Source organism: Lagenorhynchus albirostris, chromosome 10 (genome assembly GCF_949774975.1).
Source record: "Lagenorhynchus albirostris chromosome 10, mLagAlb1.1, whole genome shotgun sequence".
Taxonomy (NCBI): Eukaryota; Metazoa; Chordata; class Mammalia; order Artiodactyla; family Delphinidae; genus Lagenorhynchus; species Lagenorhynchus albirostris.
The window spans coordinates 68,505,116-68,526,698 of NC_083104.1; the positions used below are offsets into that span (position 1 = coordinate 68,505,116).

The following is a 21,583-nucleotide window of genomic DNA, read 5'->3' on the forward strand; positions in this document are numbered from 1 at the left end:
CTTATAATAAATTTTAATAAACGTTTTAAATGTATTGGGAAATTGTTGAGTATATGGAAAAGAAAAAATTGAGCAAATCATAGTTACCTTTGTTAGCATAAATATTTGTTTTGTAGTCTCAAGTCCTGTTGAGAAATCATGTAACTCACCTCTCCTCCAACACCAAAACCACACGTGCACACACACACCACTCTTTCTACTTCTGACTTTAAAGCTTTGGGTATGTTGACTTTCATATCTATCGCCCTATGGATGAATAGTCTTGGATACACCTGGAAAATTCAATAAAGTAATGATCCTGGAAAAGAAGAACTTGCTCTGAATGAGTATTGTTACCACTATAGTAGTTTCAACTACTACACTGCAATAGTAATTGATAGTACTTGATTGTAATTGATAACACCACAATCTAATAATCTAATGATCTAGAGAGCCATACTTTTATCTTAATTAAATGAAACTTGCACTGAAGCAGAGAAATTAAGTATAATTGAGGGTTCTGATAAAACAAAGAAAAAGTTAAGGCTGGAAGATTTTAAGAGACTGATAGATTAAGTTTTAAGATAAAGCTCAGAAAACATTAAATGTTATGTATAAAATATAATTTTATATATTTTCATTGTATAAAATATATTTATAAAATCTGAGAAAGTTTATATTTGCTAAAACATAATTAATGTTAGTATTAAGGTTTCAAGGAAAAGGCAAGGTTAGAAATAATAAGACCAGAGATGCATAAAATGGGAGGGTGAGAGAAAGAATGGCAGAAGACTTAAGGAAAGGAGGAAAGGAAGTGATATGAACAGATGGCTACAAATACAGAGGAAGATTCAAAAAGGAAAAGAGAAATGATACTGACACCAGATAAATAGAGGGCTCAGTAAAAAGAGAAGTAAAATCCTACCTGGTTAACAAGAAATGGCTAACTTGGGGCAGGCCCTTGAAAGGCAGCCAGTCTGGTGGAGTAAAAGGAGCCCAGTTCCAGCTTCCACTCTCATTAGCTGATTTTTTTTCTTTTAATATTTATGTATTTATTTATTTATCTTGGCTGCACCAGGTCTTAGTTGCGGGCACACAGGATCTTCGTTGTGGCACACGGGATCTTTAGTTGCGGCATGCAGACTTCTTAGTTGTGGCATGCATGCGGGATCTAGTTCCCTGACCAGGGATCGAACCTGGGCCCCCTGCATTGGGAGCATGGAGTCTTACCCACTGGACCACCAGGGAAGTTCCCCCTCATTAGCTGTTTGATCTTAGTTTCCAAGAAACTGCCCAGGGCTTATGCAATCTAGAAAGGGAATCATCTCACTTTCACAGTCTGGCAGAGAGCATGGACCCCTCAGTTCACTGCCTCGATCACCTCTTAGGGCCATGTGGTATCAACTGTTGAAAATTAGTCCTTCCTTCTTGGTCTACCTGGTGCTGTTGGTCTGTTCTGAGATGGTGCCTCATTGGTCCAGATCCCCCATGCAGGCTACACTAACTTCTGTAAGGCAGCCCACACCACCATCTAAAGTACACTCCACGTCCCCAGAGCGCCCCATGCTCACTCTTCTAGGCCTTAACTTCCTCTTCAAGAGATGCACTAGGATGCTAACACCAGCCTTGCTGGAAAAAACAAAGTGCACACTTAATCTGCAGGAGGACATCCTGACTGTGATGTTTAACCCTCCTAACAATCCTGCTCTTACACCCCCATTTTACAGATGAACAAATGGAGACCAAGGAGAATAAGGTCTTAACCCATAAGAGCACATAGACTTTCCACCCTGCCAAGCCTCGTAGATAAGCTCTACAGTTCATGCTGTAAAACTCACAAGTCGTCCATTGTACCATGATGCTTGTTTTTCCATATCACACTGAAAAGGACGCTAACATGATTTCATTTTGTCCACATATTTCTATACTGCCACTGTTGGGATGACTGCTTTAATGAAGACAATTCATTAGCTATTCTCTGCAAATACAGCCATGATCTTCATCACCACCCCATCAAATACTGCAAGCCACTAGTACAATGGCAGTATACTAGTCTTGGAGTTGGGGGACAAGGATATTAGGCTCATCCCTTCTAGTAAGTAGCTGTGTGTATTATATTGCCATGTTATTTGGAGTTAATATTTCTGGGTCCTCAGTTTCCCCAGATGTAAAATAAAGTTGTTGAACTAAATTCAGTACACTTCAATTTAACAAATATTTATTAGGTTGAGTCGCTTCTCTGCAAAGCCTCAAGATAAGTGCTGTCAAGGATACAAAAATGAATAGGGGATAAACACCAAGGTCCTACTGTATAGCACAGAGAACTATATTCAATACCCTGTGATAAACCATAATGGAAAAGAATATAAAAAAAGAATATATATATACATATATATATATATAACTGAATCACTTTGCTGTACAGCAGTAATTAACACAACATTGTAAATCAACTATACTTCAATTTTTAAAAATGAATAGGACAAGTTCCTGCCCTCTAGATGCACAGAATCTAGTTGGAGGGATATAGCTGACACATAGATTGTGATGCAAGCCATAGTAGATGTACAGAGGAATGCCGTGCTGTGGGTTTTAACTGACAAACTGGTTTAGGAAGACTTTCTGAAAGTGGTGGTATTTCCGTAGCAGTTTTTCAAGAAACTTTCTCAAATAAGTAGTTTAAAAACACATTTTTAATGCAATTCTAAGTACAGTGTGTGATTCTGTATAAGATCAAAAAAGAATGCTACAGGGCTCCCCTGGTGGCGCAGTGGTTGAGAATCCGCCTGCCAGTTCAGGGGACACGGGTTCGAGCCCTGGTCCAGAAAGATCCCACATGCCGCGGAGCGCCTAAGTCCGTGTGCCACAACTATTGTGCCTGCGCTTTAGAGCCCGCGAGCCACAATTACTGAGCCCATGTGCCACAACTACTGAAGCCCACGCGCCTGTAGCCTGTGCTCCGCAAAAAGAGAAGACACCACAATGAGAGGCCTGCGCACCGCAACGAAGAGTAGCCCCCGCTCGCCGCAACTAGAGAAAGCCTGTGTGCAGCAATGAAGACCCAATGCAGCCAAAAATAAATAAATAAAAAATTTTTTTAAAGTAATATTAAAAAAATGCTATAAAGAATGCTTTTGAGACAATTTAATTTACTCTATATTTAGCAAGAGTATTATATCCATGTTAAATATTCTGAATTTGAAAATTACACTATGGTTGTATAGGAGAATGTCCTGTTGCCTAGGAGATGTGTTAAAGTTTTTACAGATAAAGTATCATGACATATGCAAACAGTTCAGCAGTAATAATAACAGTAATGATAAAAAGTATTATATAGAAATAGTGATAAAGCAAAATGTTATTTGAGGAATCTAGGTGAAGGGTATATGAGAGTTCATTGTACCAGTCTTGTAACTTTTCTGAAAGTTTGAAATTTTTTTCAAAGTATAATTTTAAGACTATATTATTTATGTAGAAAAGAATATACCTTCCAGACATCCAATTTAGCCCCTCTGGTAGAAGATGCAAAAAAATGGAAAATGGATTTGTATTGGCAGCTGGCTATGTCAAAGCAGGTACCTGGTGTTCCTATAGTCAGGTCCCAGCTCAGGAGCTCCATTTGGCTTGAGTAGCCTCTTGGTTACTTGGTATTAATGCTTCTTTGTCTCTAGCCCTTCTGACTGCAAATGAAGTTAGCATTTCTGACTGAGGCGGTATATGGGAACAGGGTCAAGAGAATGGGACAGTCTTAATTTTAAAAAACTTAAAGTTGAGAAGAGAGCTGAGCAAAATTATTTTAGCAGGTTTATCTCATTCATGCCCGTGTAAGTGCTATGGAAACTTAATGCTAATGGGCATAATCTTTAAAAAACTGTCCAGAGAAATAAAAATACAAATAGATAGATTTGACTAACGATAGTGTCATTTGAATGGCACTTTTGTTTAAACTTTTAAAATGAATAATAAACACTAGTAGGTTGCATTTGCCATAATAACTGGTAATTACAGTTCTGATGTTATTTTTTTTTAATAACAGGAGTTAGAGTCTGAGAGGGTTAAACTTTTGGAGGATGTGACTTTTAATAAGCGGAAGATGAAAGAACTTGAAGATAACCTTCTCTACAAATTAAGTACTACAAAAGGTATTGTGTTACTAAGAAATAATCACATAATGGATTGTGAATAAATAAGGATTTCTTGTACCCTCTTTCCAATGCTCTCATGATTACAGATATTAGGAAACAGTTGAGTTATCCACGCAAAAACAAGCAAGGCAATTTCCATCTAGACATTACAGAGGGACTGCAGAGAATCTGATATCTGAATTAGCAACCGGCATCTGAGCATTTGATAATAACACAGTTTTCTTGATATAATTGCTCTCTCCCGAGAAAAATAAGGGCTCCCAATACAGCTAGGTAACTCACAACAGGCTAATTTGCTTGCCGAAAGGAGACTAATGTGCTCAATCTATTTTGTGTTTTTTAGATTGACTCTTTCATTTGGTGTTGAAATGCAATTGCCACAGTGGGTTATGATGTGTGTAATGTTGTCAGAGACACTTGAGCAGCCCAGGCTCAGTCATTCTGGACTTGACCTCCCACTTAGAAGTCAGGGATAGGTTCTCCTCTGGGCAGTCAGATCATCGTACCACCCCCTGGGATATATTGTTCTGTAGTAGGCAAATTACAGCAACCTAAATTCTACCATTCATTCGCAATCTAATGATGAATACTTCCCAAAAGCACTTTAACCCTTGGATTTAAAAACAAAAAAACTTAACCTCCCAGAAGTACATCAAGTGTTACTCTCACAGCAGTCTCCAGCACTTTAAGGTGACCTCATGGAAAAGGCCTCTTATCTGCCTTCATTGCACTGCTTGTGCTAATGAAGTTGTCTGTCTCGTGGTCCATGACATCTCCCAGCCATTTGATGCCTCTGGGCATTGTAAATATTACCAAGGAGGACTGACTGAGGATCCAGCCAAGAGTTTGAGGTTAGTCACAATTTGGACTTCCCTAGCAGACCTAGCGTGCCCATCAGAGCAAGTAACTCAGCACCTTCCAGAAGCACCCACCTGCTTCTAGGTAGGCCAGAGCACCACTCTCTGCAGATATCGTGACCGTTATCTCAGCACCTCCAGAGCACCTTTCTGTGTCTTAAAATTGAGATTTTTTATTTCTATGTTTATTGTCGTAGACATGTTATGTCTGTTAAAAACAATAATGAAGAGTAAAACTAAAAATAAAATCAGGATTTTTCTTCCTGGTTAGACACTTCAACTGTCTCCTAACTCATTAGAGACATAGAAGGACCAGAGTTCTCAATGTCAAGGACTGTTGAACTAAAGCAGGAGTAGAGAAAGTACGATTCACCTGAAAGCTGGTGTGTAATTCACACTGTGAGACAAGTGGGAAGGAAAAGCCTGTGATACTGTGAGGGGAACCATCAAGATGATAATGGAGGTGAAAGCCATGTCATAGGAACAGCTGAAACCACTGGGACTGGAGGGAGATGTGAATTTTCTTCAGACACTTGAAGACCAGATTTGTGGGCTGCCTTGAGAATTGCCTTTTACAGATTTTCAGGCAGAGTGGGGGACAAACCCTAGGCAGGAATGTTTAGAACGGATTCAGGCATCGGATGCCTGGTTAGACTAGAAGCCTCTCATGTCTTAAGATTCTGCCCTTCCATCCTGTGGGCTTTGAAAAAGTCAAGTTGAAAATTAACGCGGTGATTTCAGAAGTGATGCATCTCGTTTCGCGGCTTTCCCGTCTTGTGTTCCACAGCTTTCCTGTTTGGTTTTTAGGTTCCTTGGTAGATGACGAATCTCTCATCGGTGTCCTCCACACCACCAAGCAGACAGCAGCTGAAGTAAGTGAAAAACTACACGTGGCCGCGGAAACAGAGATCAAGATTAACACGGCCCAGGAGGAGTTCCGGCCCGTGGCCACCCGAGGCAGCATCCTCTACTTTCTCATCACAGAGATGAGCATGGTCAACATCATGTACCAGACCTCACTGGCCCAGTTCTTGAAGTTATTTGACCAGTCCATGGCCAGGTGGGGCCTCACTACCTTGCCCCACAAATTTTGTGTGTATTCCTACCTACTCTCTTAGAAATGGATTTTTACCTCTTTGATTTTTAAAACATATTGCAGGTCTGAGAAGTCTCCACTGCCTCAAAAGAGAATTACAAATATTATTGAGTATCTGACATATGAAGTTTTTACATATTCTGTCAGAGGCTTGTACGAGAACCACAAGTTCCTCTTTGTGCTCCTCATGACCTTAAAAATCGATCTTCAGAGAGGAACGGTGAAGCACAGAGAGTTTCAGGCTCTCATTAAAGGTGAAGGGTTTGGGATATGGATGTGCTATGTAAAGGAGATTGCTTTAGGTATGCTCTTTGATGTCCTGTAGACCCATTCTTGTAATACCCGGAGGAATTAAGTTCTAATGGAAGTGAAGTTCTTTATGTATACCTCTTCCCCCACCTCCCCCGCCGATTTCCATTCATTTTATTCTGGTTACTCAAGATGATTGATTTCAGGTCTGTGTTAACTCTGCAGTTTTTAGTTATGTAATTAAATTAATTTTGAGCATTGTTGCTTATGAATAGGAGACCCAAATGCCAAAGGGGAGAATAGTGATTCAGGTGATGATCTTTCTACTACTGCAAGAGACCAATTCCTTAAGCAAGGGGTTATAATGACATTTAAGACTGTAACAAAAAGCACACTTGTATTTTATATTTGAAGAGAGCCCGGCTCATTGCTTATCTCCATGTTAAAAGTATAATTAAGGAGACAAAAGAGTGGTATTTTCATTCAATTCAGCTAAACAAGTATTTATTGAGCATATACCATGCAAACCTGCCATACTGGTGTTTGGGATACAAGGAAAAAACAGACATTGCTTTAAAAGAAATAAAAGTCTCATAGTTCAAATAAAGATAATTGAAAAAGACCCTGCAAAATAAGGCAGAATAACCTGTGTTATAAGAGAGCTAAAAACAAAGTGTTATATCTAAAAGGAAGGAGAGATTACATGTGGTTGGTGAGATCAAGAAAAGCTCCTTGGAAAATATGCCTTTGCAGGTTAAGCCAGGAATTTTTCAGGTTATTTGATACCTGGGGAAAATGGTCCAATCTTTTTCTTATTTTTTTTGATCTTTATAAGTAGTTTAATAAATCATCTTCTGGCAGCCCTTCTCCCCCAAAAGAAGAAAGTGACATTTGAAATGGACCATGGATGATAGGTAGAAATGAAGAAAACGTCCATGCTAAGACAGAACAGCATGGAAAAAGACATAAGTGGAGTATGTACATTGGTGAGCCTTGGTTCCTAGAGGAAGGATTTCTTGATCTGATAAGAAATAAGGAGTTGTGTAAGGTAGTGATGTGATCCTTTTATTGTTCTTTAGGAAGGTTACTCTGGCAGACGTGTAGGATTAGAGAAAAGTGCTTTAAGGGAGTCTGTTATAAGCTTCCCAACCACAGGAAATGCATTCCCATCCTAGGGTGAAGACAATGGGAATATAAAGGAAGACACAAATATGAGAGCTCATGAAAGTAAAATGACAAAGGACTGGGTGTGAGAGCCAAGAGAGGGTCAGAAATGAGTCTAAGATTTCTGCTCTGTGCAAAGATTTCTGGTCTGGATGGTTGAAAGAAGAGCTACTTTGAGAAGTGTCAGAGTGGGGACATAATGAATGTGATTTTGGGACCTAGTTTTAGTCAGGATAGGCCAGGTTTTGTGGCCATAAAAACAATCCTCAAATTTCAGCACAACAAAAGTATACTTCTCCTTTACTCTCTATCTGACATGCTTGTCATGGTCGCCCAGGAATCCAAATTGCTTCCATAATTACTATGGAAGAGGGACAGGATGTGGCAAATTGTGTGCTGGCTCTTAAAGGTTACCCCACAAGTGACACACGTCACGCTCATATTTCATTAGCCAAAGTAAGATGCATGGCCACATCGAAATTCAAAGAGAGCAGGGAAGTGCCCCAGAGCCACATCCAACATCGAAGCTGCATCACAGCATCGGTGGAGGGTAGTGGATAGATGGATAAGCCTAAGGTTTGGCAGGTGGGAGTGTGGTTGTGGAAATGCGGAGAGGGCTGGTGCACAGCGAGGGTCTGGGGTTCAAACCAAGAAGTTGCAGGACAGGGGGACTTTATAACTAGCGACAAAGTACCAACCTCTGTGGACTGCAGCCTAATGCCCCCATAGGTCAGACAGGATTTGTCGTGGCTCAGAGGATCCCAGCCTGTGACTGGGACGAGTGAAGCCTAGGGGGCAGCATGTAGATCTGAGGCATCCTCCCCATCAAGACACAAACCCACCCCACCTCACCTCTCCCTACCCAGCACACCCAGCCAAGCCAGAGCTATTCCCTGAAAGAGATTGGATTCTTCAAAAGTCTTTAAATCAGAGGAGACCGAGAAACGCAGCAACACAGTGGGGAGGGAATTTGTGAGAAGGATTTGATTTGTCACAGAAAAATAAAGAAGGCTGCACATCTGAGCTGTGGTTAGAGCACATCTGTGACTCCATTTCATAAAACTGGAGAGTCGGGGAGAACCGGATTGTATAGGATCAGGAGAGTCAGTGAGAGGAGTTTGGATTTAATTGAGTTGGCGATAGAGAGCCACCGCATGTTTTATGAGCAGGGAAGTAGCATGAGCAGCGCTTCAGAAGATTAATTTGGGATTTTATGATAGGTGGACTGTCAGTACAGTCAGCACTGTCAAGCACAGTAAAAGGGTTGAAAAAAATACAAAACTGGTTTATTGTACAGTTTGTATTAGTTTTGAACCGCTTACAGCTTGACCAAATTATTTTTTAAAAGATGGTAGGCCTTGGGACTTCCCTGGTGGTCCAGTGGTTAAGACTTCACCTTCCAATACAGGGCGTGCTGGTTTGATCCCTGGTCGGGGAGCTAGGATCCCATATGCCTCCAGGCCAAAAAAACCAAAACATAAAACAATATTGTAACAAATTCAATAAAGACTTTAAAAATGGTCCACATTAAAAAAAAATCTAAAAAAAAAAAGATGGTAGGACTTTGTTTTTAATGTTTTTTTACAAAGTTAACAAATATGGCCCTTAGATCATTGATATTTTTTATCATTTTGAACTCAGTACTTAAGGGGGAAAGAAGAAAGACTTATTTATCATAGCAGAAATGTTTGATTTCCCTTTGTATTAATTCCTACTAGTTTTCTGCAATATTTGGAAGGTGGCTTTGACTTTCTTCTTCAACCGAGAATGTCAGAACACTTTGAAAAACGAAATAGATACCAGGGGCACTCCTGCACTGTAGAGTAATTGATATACCTGTTTCCCCTGCCTGATTATTTTAGAAAAATATCATCTTTCTTTTATTGTAAACCATGGACAGAAAGACACATTAGAGGGTATTCTCTTGCCTTCCAGGTTGGATTGGACCTGAGCCTTCCAAAACAGAGAGTTAATGTCAAAATAACAGCTAATGATTACATAGCTCTTACTCTGGGCCATGACTATTGTTGGCTTTCTACATACATTCATTTATTTAATCTTCACAGCAATCAATCTGATGGATTCTATTATTACGCTCATTTGGCAGAAGAGAGAACTGAGAGAAACTGAGTTTTTGTCCAAGTTTATGCAGCTAGCGAGTGGCAGAGCCAAGATATTTGGGGGAACGGGATGGGCTGTGATTGTTCTGGGTTAGTTTAGGTGCATGATATGTTGGAAACACTGATGTAGCTTAAATATCTTCTCCTGATGTCTTTGAGGTATATGTTTACATGAAATCACTGTGAGGGGGAAACAACCAAGAAGAAAAGGTACGCATCTACCTCCATGTTAGAGGAGAGAATCCCTTAAATCTGCAGGTGACTTACTCTAGGGCTTGCTTCTCCTATGGTAAACTCAGTGTTAGCAGAAATGGTGCTAGAATAAGGTCTTTTCACCTGGTCGCTGCAGGGGGTGGGGGCATGTGGGAGGAAGGTTTACAGGTTCTAAAGGTGTTGTGGCACTCAGAGCCCCTGACTCCACGGTGGAGCAAAGGGATTTACACGAAAGGAGTACTTCAGCTCATTCACCTTCTCAGGAAGATGCTGGAGGGGAGAGCAGAGACCTGTAGTCCCCTCCACCCGCCACCTCCCCTGTTTTTGTCCCCGGGTTGGTAAGTGAAGTGGAGGGATTTGATGAGTTCTTCAGGAGGGTTATAGAATTTAAAAGTTCAAGAACCACTGTTTGGCATACATCTGAATTAAACAACAGAGCTGGAATTATTACGATAAAACATTGCTAAAGACATGCAATAGAGGAATTTTGAAAGTGCAGATATAATCACACATCTTGGTGAAGACTGTCACACTGAATGTGCTCATTTGACTTGTGATTTGCTTCAAAGTACAATCCAGTGCTATCACTCACATTCTCCACTCGACTCGGTGAGAGCAGGAGCCCTGTTGGGTTTCCTCTGCTTTATCCCCAGTGCCTGGAATATACCGGATACATAGAGGTGGCTCAGTGAATGTTTGTTGAATAAATGAATGAATAAATGATTTGAACATTAATTACCCCCTTAAAAACCCACAGATGTATTATACTCCTCTCTTCCTCTTTCCCTCCATCCCTTCATATATCCATCTATCCATCTTTTTGACCTGATAAAAAATATTTCAATAGTATTGAATATCAAACTTCTGGAGGAGTGATGACTAAGAAATGACTTTTAAAATCACACATGAAAAGATCAACCGATTCATTGATATCAAAATTATAAATTTCAGGGCTTCCCTGGTGGCGCAGTGGTTGAGGGTCCGCCTGCCGATGCTGGGGACACGGGTTCGTGCCCGGTCCGGGAGGATCCCACATGCCGCGGAGCGGCTGGGCCCGTGAGCCATGGCCGCTGGGCCTGCGCATCCGGAGCCTGTGCTCCGCAATGGGAGAGGCCACAGCAGTGAGAGGCCCGCGTACCGCAAAAAATAAATCAATAAATAAATAAATTTCAGATAGTTAAAAAACAATAAAAAGGCAAACATCTGCAAACACGTGAGAAAAATTCTTTGCAGGGAAAAATGACAGGGAGTTGCTATCTGTATAAGATGGTATAAATCACTAACACTTGAAGGAACTGTACCAAAAAAAGGTAACCACATTTTCTATAACGTGATTGTTTTCCAATTTTCCCATTTTTGTGTGATATGGTTATCTCGTTTTTTATTATTTGGAAAATAAATTTCTAAAAAACAGAGCACAAGCTGACCTGATTCTCACTGATGCCTTTCCACAGGGGGAGCAGCTCTAGATCTGAAAGCCTGCCCTCCCAAACCGTTTCGCTGGATCCTTGATATGACCTGGCTGAATCTTGTGGAACTGAGTAAACTTCCGCAATTTGCAGAAATTATGAACCAGGTAATAAACGCTTGGATAAAAGTACAGATCTGTAAACCCAAACACACCTGGGCCATTTAAACTGGGGCCTCCTGGTGACAAACCCTTCACCCAGAGGAGTCAACACACTTGTGTAGCTTTAAGGCGCTGTGGCCCTCCTGGGGGGTTGGGGGCGGTGGACAGAAGGATATCCCAAGGAATCTTTTCACAGGTGCAGGCAACTGTCTTTACTTCTGTGTGGTGGGCATGGATCATTTATAACCTGCTTGAGTTGCTGCCAGAATCAGAACCCTTTTATTCTGGGTGGGTGGACCCTTTTATTGTAGACTCCATGTTTTCACTGCCTATGATTAAATAATTTGAGCAAATTTGAATTTGAGGCAAGTGAAAAGGTTGAGGTCCTTTTATAAAAATTCAGTCATTTCAATGGTGAAAATATTTATAAAATGGTGAAGTTATGATGGTGAAAATGGTGAAACAGACCCGGATTTACCTGTTTTTCTTATCTGAAAATGTAAATTGGTTATTGTGGATTAGTTGTTGATTCAACTCTCGCCAGAAAACAATTATGCAACTCAGAATAAAGACAGTTGTTTATTACTGAGGTCTGTTGGTTACGACTGTGTGTCACCAATGAAGAGCCTGCAGTTTCCCAGTGTCAAATGCTGATAATCATCTTTTTTACGGTTGCTGGTGATGGACAAAGTGAGTGATTGGTAGCCTTATCCCTAGGCTGAGGATGGCAGAAGCCTCGCACTGTCACCATGTGATTCCCTCCCCTCCACAAACATCCTATCCCCCACCCAAGAGTACACTAGGTGTGTCTGTTTAGGGGTACTTCTGGAACATTATGTATTCTTTACCCATGCACCATGGTTGGGTCAGAGTCAACTGGATAAAGTCCCTGGACTATATCTGTGGTGGACAGTAAGCTTTGTTTTGTACTACAGCTACAGCTGAGTCTTCCAAGTCCAAACAAATACTTTGAAAAAAAAAAAAAAGTGGTCTGAGTCTGGTCCGAGACTGGGTAAAGGCGGCCTTAAAGTACCACTGGAAAAAATCACACCTCTGCTGACGGATTATATTAATATAAGGATATACAGTATCATTTGCCTCGGTCAGTTAGATTTTAAGTACCCTTGGTGTAGAATCTGGTGGCTACTACCGCTTACTATGGGTAGGTACTTTGCAACAATAATAACTGTGCAAGCGAAGTATTATTGACACGATTTATAGATGAGATAACTGAGATTCAAAGAGGTTAAGCACTTGCCCAAGGCCACATAGCCCATACATGGTAAAGCTGTAATTTGACCCCATGCTCATGACACCATGAGTTATTTCTGTCCAGCTTCTTTTACACCATTGGATGGGCCAGAAGGGAAGAGGAAGAGTTGTTCTCCACAAACTTGCAGAAGTTAGCCATCAGGGCGACCTGCCATCAGATGGGCAAGAGTTTGGCCTGTCTGTGGGAGGAGGGGAGGAAACAGGAGATCAATCTCCCAGCTGAGTGGGTGTCAGAAACTGAAACAAAAATAGCCTCAAAGAGCAGCTGCCCTGCCTCGGCATCCCAGGCCAAACTGCGTAACACCTGGAGGTGGTTTTGCTAGCAGCGAGGGCCAGGAATGGGAAATGCAGGAGCAAGGGGCTGGGAGTTATCCTATCACAGATGCAGCTCGTCCTGAAAGCTTTATATGGTAGAGTCAAAATTAGCAGATGGAAGGCCAGTAGGTTGAGAATACGCACCCTGTTTCTTCTTGGAACTCCTTCTCTCTAGCAGCCAGTGTGGAGGAGACCTGCAGGGGGCACTCTGAGTAGCAGAGCACAGGTGCCAGTGCAGTAGGGTGGGGCTGCAGCAGCACCCAGGCCCTCCAAGCCCTGTGCCAGGCAGATTCTTTTGGCAGCAGCCAACTTGGGAGAGCCGCTGCAATCTTCAGAGAAAGATGGCAGCTGTGAAACATTTCAGAAAGTCTCCATCTTTTAGCATCCCAGGGACAAAGTTGGAGCAACTGATTCACAGAGCAATTGTTTTGTTATTAACTTGCACCCTGTCTGTATCCTAGATGATGAATTGCTTGTGTGGTGTGGACTTTGGGCGGTTATTTAACCTCTCTGTGCCTCAGTAAAAAGTGGGGATAATAGAAGTAAAAGTACAGTCCTTGGGTCTGGCGCATAGTATCTGCTATATAAATATTTGCTATTAGTGCTTGCCATGGCTTTTAAAACACACTTCAGACACTGTCTAAATAATCCAGCCTGATTGTTGCTGCGGAGCAGCGTCAGGCTCACCGATCTATAGTTTCTGTAATTAGTTTGGACAGCACTCGGACTTCAGGGAGCATCCTTTAATACCTCTGAAAACCTGTGGTTCTCTCCATGCTTCTGAAAGAACAGGTGTTTGAGACCAGCTCTTGGAGAGACTTCATCCATTCTTAGGTTTAAGGTCTCAAGGTGGGGGGATGACTAGGAAAATAAAAGTTTTGATTTTGTCATCTATCACTAGTTTAAGTAGAGGTCCACATGTAGAGGTTTGGGTATCAAAGTGGTCTATGTCAGTGGTTCTCATCCAAGGGCAACCTGGTGCCACGCCCCAGAGTGCACTGACAATTCTGGAGACCTTTTTTATTGCCACAAATCAGGGGCAGAGGTGCTCCTGGTGACTAGTGGATAGAGCTAGGGATGCTGCTAAACAACGTAAAATGCACAGGACAGCCTCTCTCAACACTAAATTAATCTGGCCCTAAATGCCCATAGTGCGGAGGTTGAGAAACCCTGGTCTATGTTTTTTCCTGCCCAGTCGTTTAGCGTAATTGATACATAGTCCTAATTTCAGCGAATAACGTAGAAGAGCAATGGAAAAACTGAAAGGGAATCATAATATCCAATCTATCTGAGTCACTGGTTCTGAAGAAAAATGTAAACAGTGTGGTTATGTTTAAAAAATTAGCTGCCTATAAAAAATGGCCTTCTCAGGTTATTCAATTTTAATTGCATATATTCCCGGGGCTCACTAATCAGCTTATTTATTTTAGATATCTCGTAATGAGAAGGGATGGAAAATCTGGTTTGATAAAGATGCTCCAGAGGAGGAAATCATCCCTGATGGATATAATGACTCACTAGATACCTGCCACAAGCTTTTACTTATCAGGTGAGAATAGGTATTATCAGACCTAGAGCATCACTTTATAGTGTCAAATTACAGATCCCGCCTCAGTGAGCTTACTTCACTATGTGCCAGTAGTTACTGTAGTAGATGTATATGTTTCCCAACTGAAGTCTGGGATGGCAAATAAAATGGTGAAAGGTATATTTTGATAACGTGTTAATGATAGTGCTTTTAGCAAAACACGTATGAAAAATATGTTTGTACTATTCACTTTGGTCATCATTTACCATTGAGTGAATCATTTATTGTTGAATTTACTTCTGTAAAAGAATAGATCTCACAGAGTTACAAGGCAATTCGTTTTTAAGCTAAAACCAAGAATATTGTGCTATTGAAACATATAAATGCTGTTTTGGCTGTTAAAATGGAAGCAAAAGTTTGAAAGTGATGTTGAGGAAGAATATTCTTCCTTTTCTTTCTCACTTTTCATGTTTTCCCAACATGCAGGAGCTCAAAGAAGGATTCTATATTGGAAGATGTGTGTGTGTGTGTGTGTGTGTGTGTGTGTGGCGGGGTGTGTGTGTGTGGTGGGCAACACAGAAGGGTAGAGTTGGGGGAGACGAAACCACCAAAAGAATAACAAAAAGATGTCGGATTATGTTGGAGTTGTTTTTGTCTTTCCTAATGTTATACCCCTGAGTTTTCTTAGAAAAGTTGTTTCCTGGTTGTTGTCACTCTTTGAGAGTGATCAGAGCTGTCAGCAGTGATGACCTCAGGACCTGTAGACTGCAAAATGGCAATTTGTTTTTATTTTATTAGAATAGATGTGTCTTATATCCATCATTTTAAAATTGAATCTATGTCAAATGAATAATGCAATCTACTAACAAAGAAGAATCCATAGAGTTTGTCTGTGATCTAAAAATATCAAATGACATTTATTTAATGTGTCATTGTGTGCAGAACCTGCTACAGTGTAGTCTACACAGATGGTATTAAATAAATGCTTGCTGATCAAGCTACTTCTAACACCATTGACATATATCTCCCTCTGAAGGCTGTAGAACCTCGAGTATGCAGCAGGCCAGCCCCCATCATGTACTGGACCTGGCAGAGGACACCTCCCCTTGCATCCCTGCTGAGTCCCTGGCATCAAGAGCAGGGCGTGATGTATAGTATTCACTCCATAAATATTTGTCAAAGAGTGAATGTGCTCCTGTGTATTAGTTTGAATGAGGAATTGCTTACCCGAAGCTGATAGCTTAGTTACTAGGGATAATCACTGACGTGTTTTAAAAAGAAAATAACTAAAGCTTCAGAGTAGTTGCCCCTCCCTCTGAAAATGAGACGTTTGGACCAGTTGACTTCTAAGTTCCCTTCTAGATTGGCAACAGAACTGGCCCTGACCTACTCCTTGCCAATGCCTCGCACCAAAACTACATGAATAAACTTGCATTCATCCAAGGATAGAAAACATTGCCATCCATCTTACACATATCTGCATAAAGGAGGATTAGCTCACTATCCTTTTGCTAACTAACTATGTGTTCTTTATGTGCTTAGCATTAGATAGAATTTTTAAAACCTGAATTTATTTCCTCTAACGTGTGCATTTCTAGGTCTTGGTGCCCAGACCGTACTGTTTTTCAAGCAAGAAAGTATATTGCAGATTCTTTGGAGGAAAAGTACACAGAACCAGTTATCTTAAATCTGGAGAAAACTTGGGAAGAAAGTGATACACGAACACCTCTGATATGTTTTCTGTCCATGGGATCTGATCCCACAATTCAAGTTGACGCATTGGCCAAGAAACTGAAGCTGGGTATGATCAGCAACCTATGAAATTTAGCAAAACCTCCATATTGTTGCCTCACATTTTGCCTTTCATAGTTTTATAGCTTATTCTTATAAATATATTGATAAAATTCATAAATATTAGAAAACTATTAAACTCCTTCTTTCCTCCCCTTTCAGATCTCCTGGAGTGTGTGATATAGATATCTTTGTGCAGAGAGGAACACACTCATTTACCATATAGTGGTTTTTTTTAAAACATCTTTATTGGAGTATAATTGCTTTAGAATGGTGTGTTAGTTTCTGCTGTGAATCAGCTATACATATACATACATCCCCATAATCTCCTTCCTCTTGCGTCTCCCTCCCACCCTCCCTATCCCACGCCTCTAGGTGGACACAAAGCACCAAGCTGATCTCCCTGTGCTATGTGGCTGCTTACCACTAGCTATCTAGTTTACATTTGGTAGTGCATATATGTCCATGCCACTCTTTCACTTTGTCCCAGCTTACCCTTCCCCCTCCCCATGTCTTCAAGTCCATTCTCTACGTCTGCATGGTATATCTCTCCATCTGTTTGTATCATCTTTAATTTCTTTCAACAGTGTCTTGTAGTTTTCTGCATACAGGTCTTTTGTCTCCTTAGGTAGGTTTATACCTAGGTATTTTATTCTTTTTGTTGCAATGGTAAATGGGAGTGTATCATTCATTTCTCTTTCAGATTTTTCATCATTAGTGTATAGGAATACAAGAGATTTCTGTGCATTAATTTTGTATCGTGCTACTTTACCAAACTCATTGATAAGCTCTAGTAGTTTTCTGGTAGCATCTTTAGGATTCTCTATGTATCTGCAAACAGTGACAGCTTTACTTCTTCTTTTCTGATTTGGATTCCTTTTATTTCTTTTTTTTCTCTGATTGCTGTGGCTAGGACTTCCAAAACTATGTTGAATAATAGTGGTGAGAGTGGGCAACTTTGTCTTGTTCCTGATCTTAGAGGATAAGCTTTCAGTTTTTCACGATTGAGAACAATGTTGGCTGTGGGTTTGTCATATATGGCCTTTATTATGCTGAGGCAGGTTCCCTGTATGCCCACTTTCTGGATGGTTTTTATCATAAATGGGTGGTGAATTTTGTTGAAAGCTTTTTCTGCATCTGTTGAGATGATCATATGGTTTTTCCCCTTCAATTTGTTAATGTGGTGTATCACATTGATTGATTTGCATATATTGAAGAATCCTTGCATTCCTGGGATAAATCCCACTTGGTCATGGTGTATGATCCTTTTAATGTGCTGTTGGATTCTATTTGCTAGTATTGTGTTGAGGAGTTTTGCACTTATGTTCATCCGCGATATTGGCCTGTAGTTTTCCTTTTTGTGACATCTTTGTCTGGTTTTGGTATCAGGGTGATGGTGGCCTCGTAGAGTGAGTTTGGGAGTGTTCCTCCCTTTGCTATATTTTGGAAGAATTTGAGAAGGATAGGTGTTAGCTCTTTTCTCAATGTTTGATAGAATTGCGTGGTTTATTCTTAATGTGCTGAAAATCTGAATGTTGTTGGAATTGCCATTTGGGATCATCCAGGTTCAGCTCATTAAGTATACCTTGTAGGGTTAATTCATTTATGTCTTTATAAAGATTATCAAAGTGATTGATTATGAATCCCTAAATCTACTCTATGAAATAAAACTTGAACTTATTATCTAGTTAATGTAAACATGATACAAAATTAATTTAGTCATCTTTAAATAGTTCCCACATGTCCCTCTTCACTAAGAAGTTCCTGTAAACTGTTAGCTTATGGTAGCATGGTCTGTGTTCACCCCTCTTTTCTCATCTGACTTTGCTCTGTTCACTGGCACCACACTGTTCTATGTTCTATATGGATCCATATTTGAATGGCCTCCTTCTTCTGTCTAAACACTGACACCCAATGCAGAGAGCTCCCATGTTCTGTTGGCAAGTACTCATGGTTAAGTCTCATTAACCACCTTTAAAGTAGGGTGTTTTGCTCTGACGTTCACTGCAGCATGCCAGTCATCTGCATTAGTCTAAGAATGGTGCTTCTCTCGTAGCCTTGGAGTTAGCAAATCTCTTTGAGATCGACTCCTCCATGGATCTTTGTCCAGTTGCTTCTATGCCCCACTTCTCTCTGCATATAGATTCCTTTTTTTCTGTCTTGCCACAACCGAACTCCATGTGACAGAACTCATGGCTTCTGTTGGCTCATGAGCTTCACTACCTACATGTTCAGTATGTTCAGCACTCCCAGTGTTACCGAACCCAAACTTGGGTCCACTCACCTGCCATGCAGCAAAGCCAACTTACTGACCCGGGTTGTGGTGAAGGAAAGTACAGTGTTTATTGCAGGTTCCAAATAAGGAGAATAGGCAGTTCATGCTCAAAAGGCTTTCAGGGAAGGGTTTTTAAAAGTGACATTTGGAGTGAGAGCTGCAGGATGCATGACTTTCTTCTGATTGGTTGATAGTGAGGTAACAGGGTGGTGTTTCGGAAATCTTAATCGTCAACCTCTGGTTCCAGCCGGTCTGGGGTCTCCATGCTTGTGGTCTTCATGTAGTCACCATCCTCCATCTGGATGGGGGTCTTAGTTTCTTCCTAATAACTCAAAGGTATGCATCAGATTGTTATGCATATTCCTTGAGGAGGACCTAGGACTTTGTTTTATCACTGACTGTTGTTTAATCTGTCGTCACTTTTCTTCTTAACTGCTTTTCCTTTGTTTCTGTATCCCTCACTTCCCCTGTGTTTTGGAACTCAGGGAAGGCCTACGAGACTAAAGCATTTTTCAAAAAACAGGGAACACAGAGGGGCTTTTGTACCTGGGATGGCCCCATGGGGTCCTGCTTGGTTTCACCAGGGAAATTCCCGTTACTCTTGGTCCCAGGTCCAAATATCCAAGGAAGAAGTTCATTGGTTTTGCTTTGGTCATGTCTCCTTTCTGGGCCAATCAGTGAACTGCTGCTTTGTAAATGGGTCCATAGCAAGAACCACATATATGGAGCTAGCATGGAGGGCATTTCTTAAAATGGGATACTGTTCCTAGAAGAAGGGCAGTTCCCACTAGAGTTACCCTTTCCAGTTTACCTCAAAATAATGCTGTTGTCTAGGACAAGGGTTTAAGAACAGAATTAAGAAATTAACTCGAGGTCTCCTTTGGGAGAAATTATAACTATAACTTTAAATAAATACATAAGGCCAGAATGGTGCTGTCACCTCATATTATTATATGTTATCATACTGCTTTGCTTGGCAATTTGGTGATTCCATTTCTTGGTACTACTTTAGTTTTTCCAGAAATTGTTCAAGCTTCTATTGGTTGCCTTGTTAGGAAACACAGTAGATTTAATTTTGACACTGAAGGAGCCAGTGAATTTTATAAAGAACTCTTCACTCATTTTCAAGGAATGTTAGGAAGCATCATGCTGTTCATTGCTTTGGGTTACAAAATCCCCCAAATAGCTGTGAAAATGAAAGCATTATGTAGACATATTAATATTATATTAATATTATTATTATATATATTATTATTATATTATTGTTATATTATATATTATATATTATATAATATATTATATATAATATATATATTATATTATATAATATATAATATATATTATATATAATATATTATATATATATTATTTTTATATATATTATATATTATTATATTATATATTATTATTATATTAATATTAATCTCATCTCAACTAGAGATATTTTATTTGGATAACTGGATAATAGATAATCATAGAATTCTCAAGGTGAATAGGATTCTGGAAATCCTGAAATCCAAGTACCTTATTTTACAGCTGGGGAAAGTAAGGTCTGGAGATAAGGCCAGAGAGCTAGTTGGTGACATATATGATTCAGGACTTAATCTCTGGGCTTCGAAATCCCACTTCAGTGGTCTTTCTCTTTTATTCCATCTCACTGCCTTTAGTGGATGAATTAAACAGTTGCCTGACAGCACTTTGAGGGATGGGACCAAATCAAATAGGTTTTTGTAGAAAAGAGAAGAAGGAAACTTTTCACTGTGGAACCTGTCAGGCTCTGTGGTGAGCGATTCAGAGAAGATAAATTCTGCACAAAAACACTGGGTGCCTGGGAAAGAGGGAGAAAACAGATGGATTTAGCATTAGAAAATCCTACCAGGAGCTTGGGTGAAGGAGAAAGGGGTCCCAAGGAAGGATGGATTTGAAAATAGAATCGAAACATGAATGAAAAAGGACAAACAAATATAAAATATAAGCCCACAAATATATAAAAGGAATGAGAAAATGGGTATAACAAAGTATACAGATGAAAATAGTTAAATAATAAGATAATGGTATATAATTACAGTAATAAAGTTTTAAAATCTCATTAAAATGGACATTTGTAGAAAAATATAAATATACAAAATTTTCTCAGAAAAGGTTGAAAAACCTGAATAGATGAGTAATCAAGATGAAAAAAATTAGAAGTTTTAAAATTATTACCTCAGCAAAGACACTGGGCTTGGATGATATTTTTGCTAAGTCCTTTAAAACTTTGACTGCTATATTCCATTCCATAACACATAAAAAGAGGATATATTGGGGCTTCTGTGGTGGCGCAGTGGTTGACAGTCCGCCTGCCAATGCAGGGGACGTGGGTTCGTGCCCTGGTCTGAGAAGATCCCACATGCTGTGGAGTGGCTGGGCCCATGAGCCATGGCCACTGAGCCTGCGCGTCTGGAGCCTGTGCTCTGCAACGGGAGAGGCCACCAACAGTGACAGGCCCACGTACCGCAAAAAAAAAAAAAGAGGATACATTTTCCTCTTTATTTTAAGGGAATAGCATTATCCTGGTATCAAAAACAGACCAAGATAGTCACTGTATAAAAGAAAGAAAACCACAGATTGATCCTACTTATCAATATAAATGTAAGGACCTTAACCAAAATGCAAGCAGGAAGAATTCTGCAAAACATTAAAATAACATGCAGAAATTAATAATGTGCCTTGACCAAGTAGGATGCATAGACAAATCTGAGAAAGATACAGTATTAAGAAATCTCATCACAGGAGTAAGTGAATGACTTTTCCTTAAGTTATCATATTATTACCTCGATAAATGCTAAAAAGGCATTTTATAAAAATTCAACATTCGTATTTGGTTTTTAAAAAATGGGGATAGGGACTTCCCTGGTGGTGCAGTGGTTAAGAATCTGCCTGCCTATGCAGGGGACACGGGTTTGAGCCCTGCTCCGGGAAGATCCCATATGCAGCAGAGCAACTAAGCCTGTGCGCCACAACTACTGA

The 21,583-nt window shown here is 40.2% G+C and overlaps 1 protein-coding gene and 1 non-coding gene across 2 annotated transcripts in view; one reads left to right on the forward strand and one right to left on the reverse strand.

Moving 5' to 3' along the window:
• DNAH8 (dynein axonemal heavy chain 8) overlaps window positions 1–21,583 on the forward strand; it is a 329,745-nt gene that overhangs the window by 222,727 nt on the left and 85,435 nt on the right. Inside the window, exons 76-81 of the mRNA XM_060162780.1 lie at window positions 4,016–4,121; window positions 5,789–6,041; window positions 6,141–6,331; window positions 11,278–11,399; window positions 14,411–14,529; window positions 16,107–16,309. Of these exons, the coding sequence (XP_060018763.1) occupies window positions 4,016–4,121; window positions 5,789–6,041; window positions 6,141–6,331; window positions 11,278–11,399; window positions 14,411–14,529; window positions 16,107–16,309 (994 nt within the window). The remainder of the gene's footprint in view (window positions 1–4,015; window positions 4,122–5,788; window positions 6,042–6,140; window positions 6,332–11,277; window positions 11,400–14,410; window positions 14,530–16,106; window positions 16,310–21,583) is intronic.
• Window positions 1,155–1,227, reverse strand: TRNAW-CCA (transfer RNA tryptophan (anticodon CCA)). The gene has a single exon. It is a non-coding gene; the product is annotated as a tRNA-Trp (tRNA).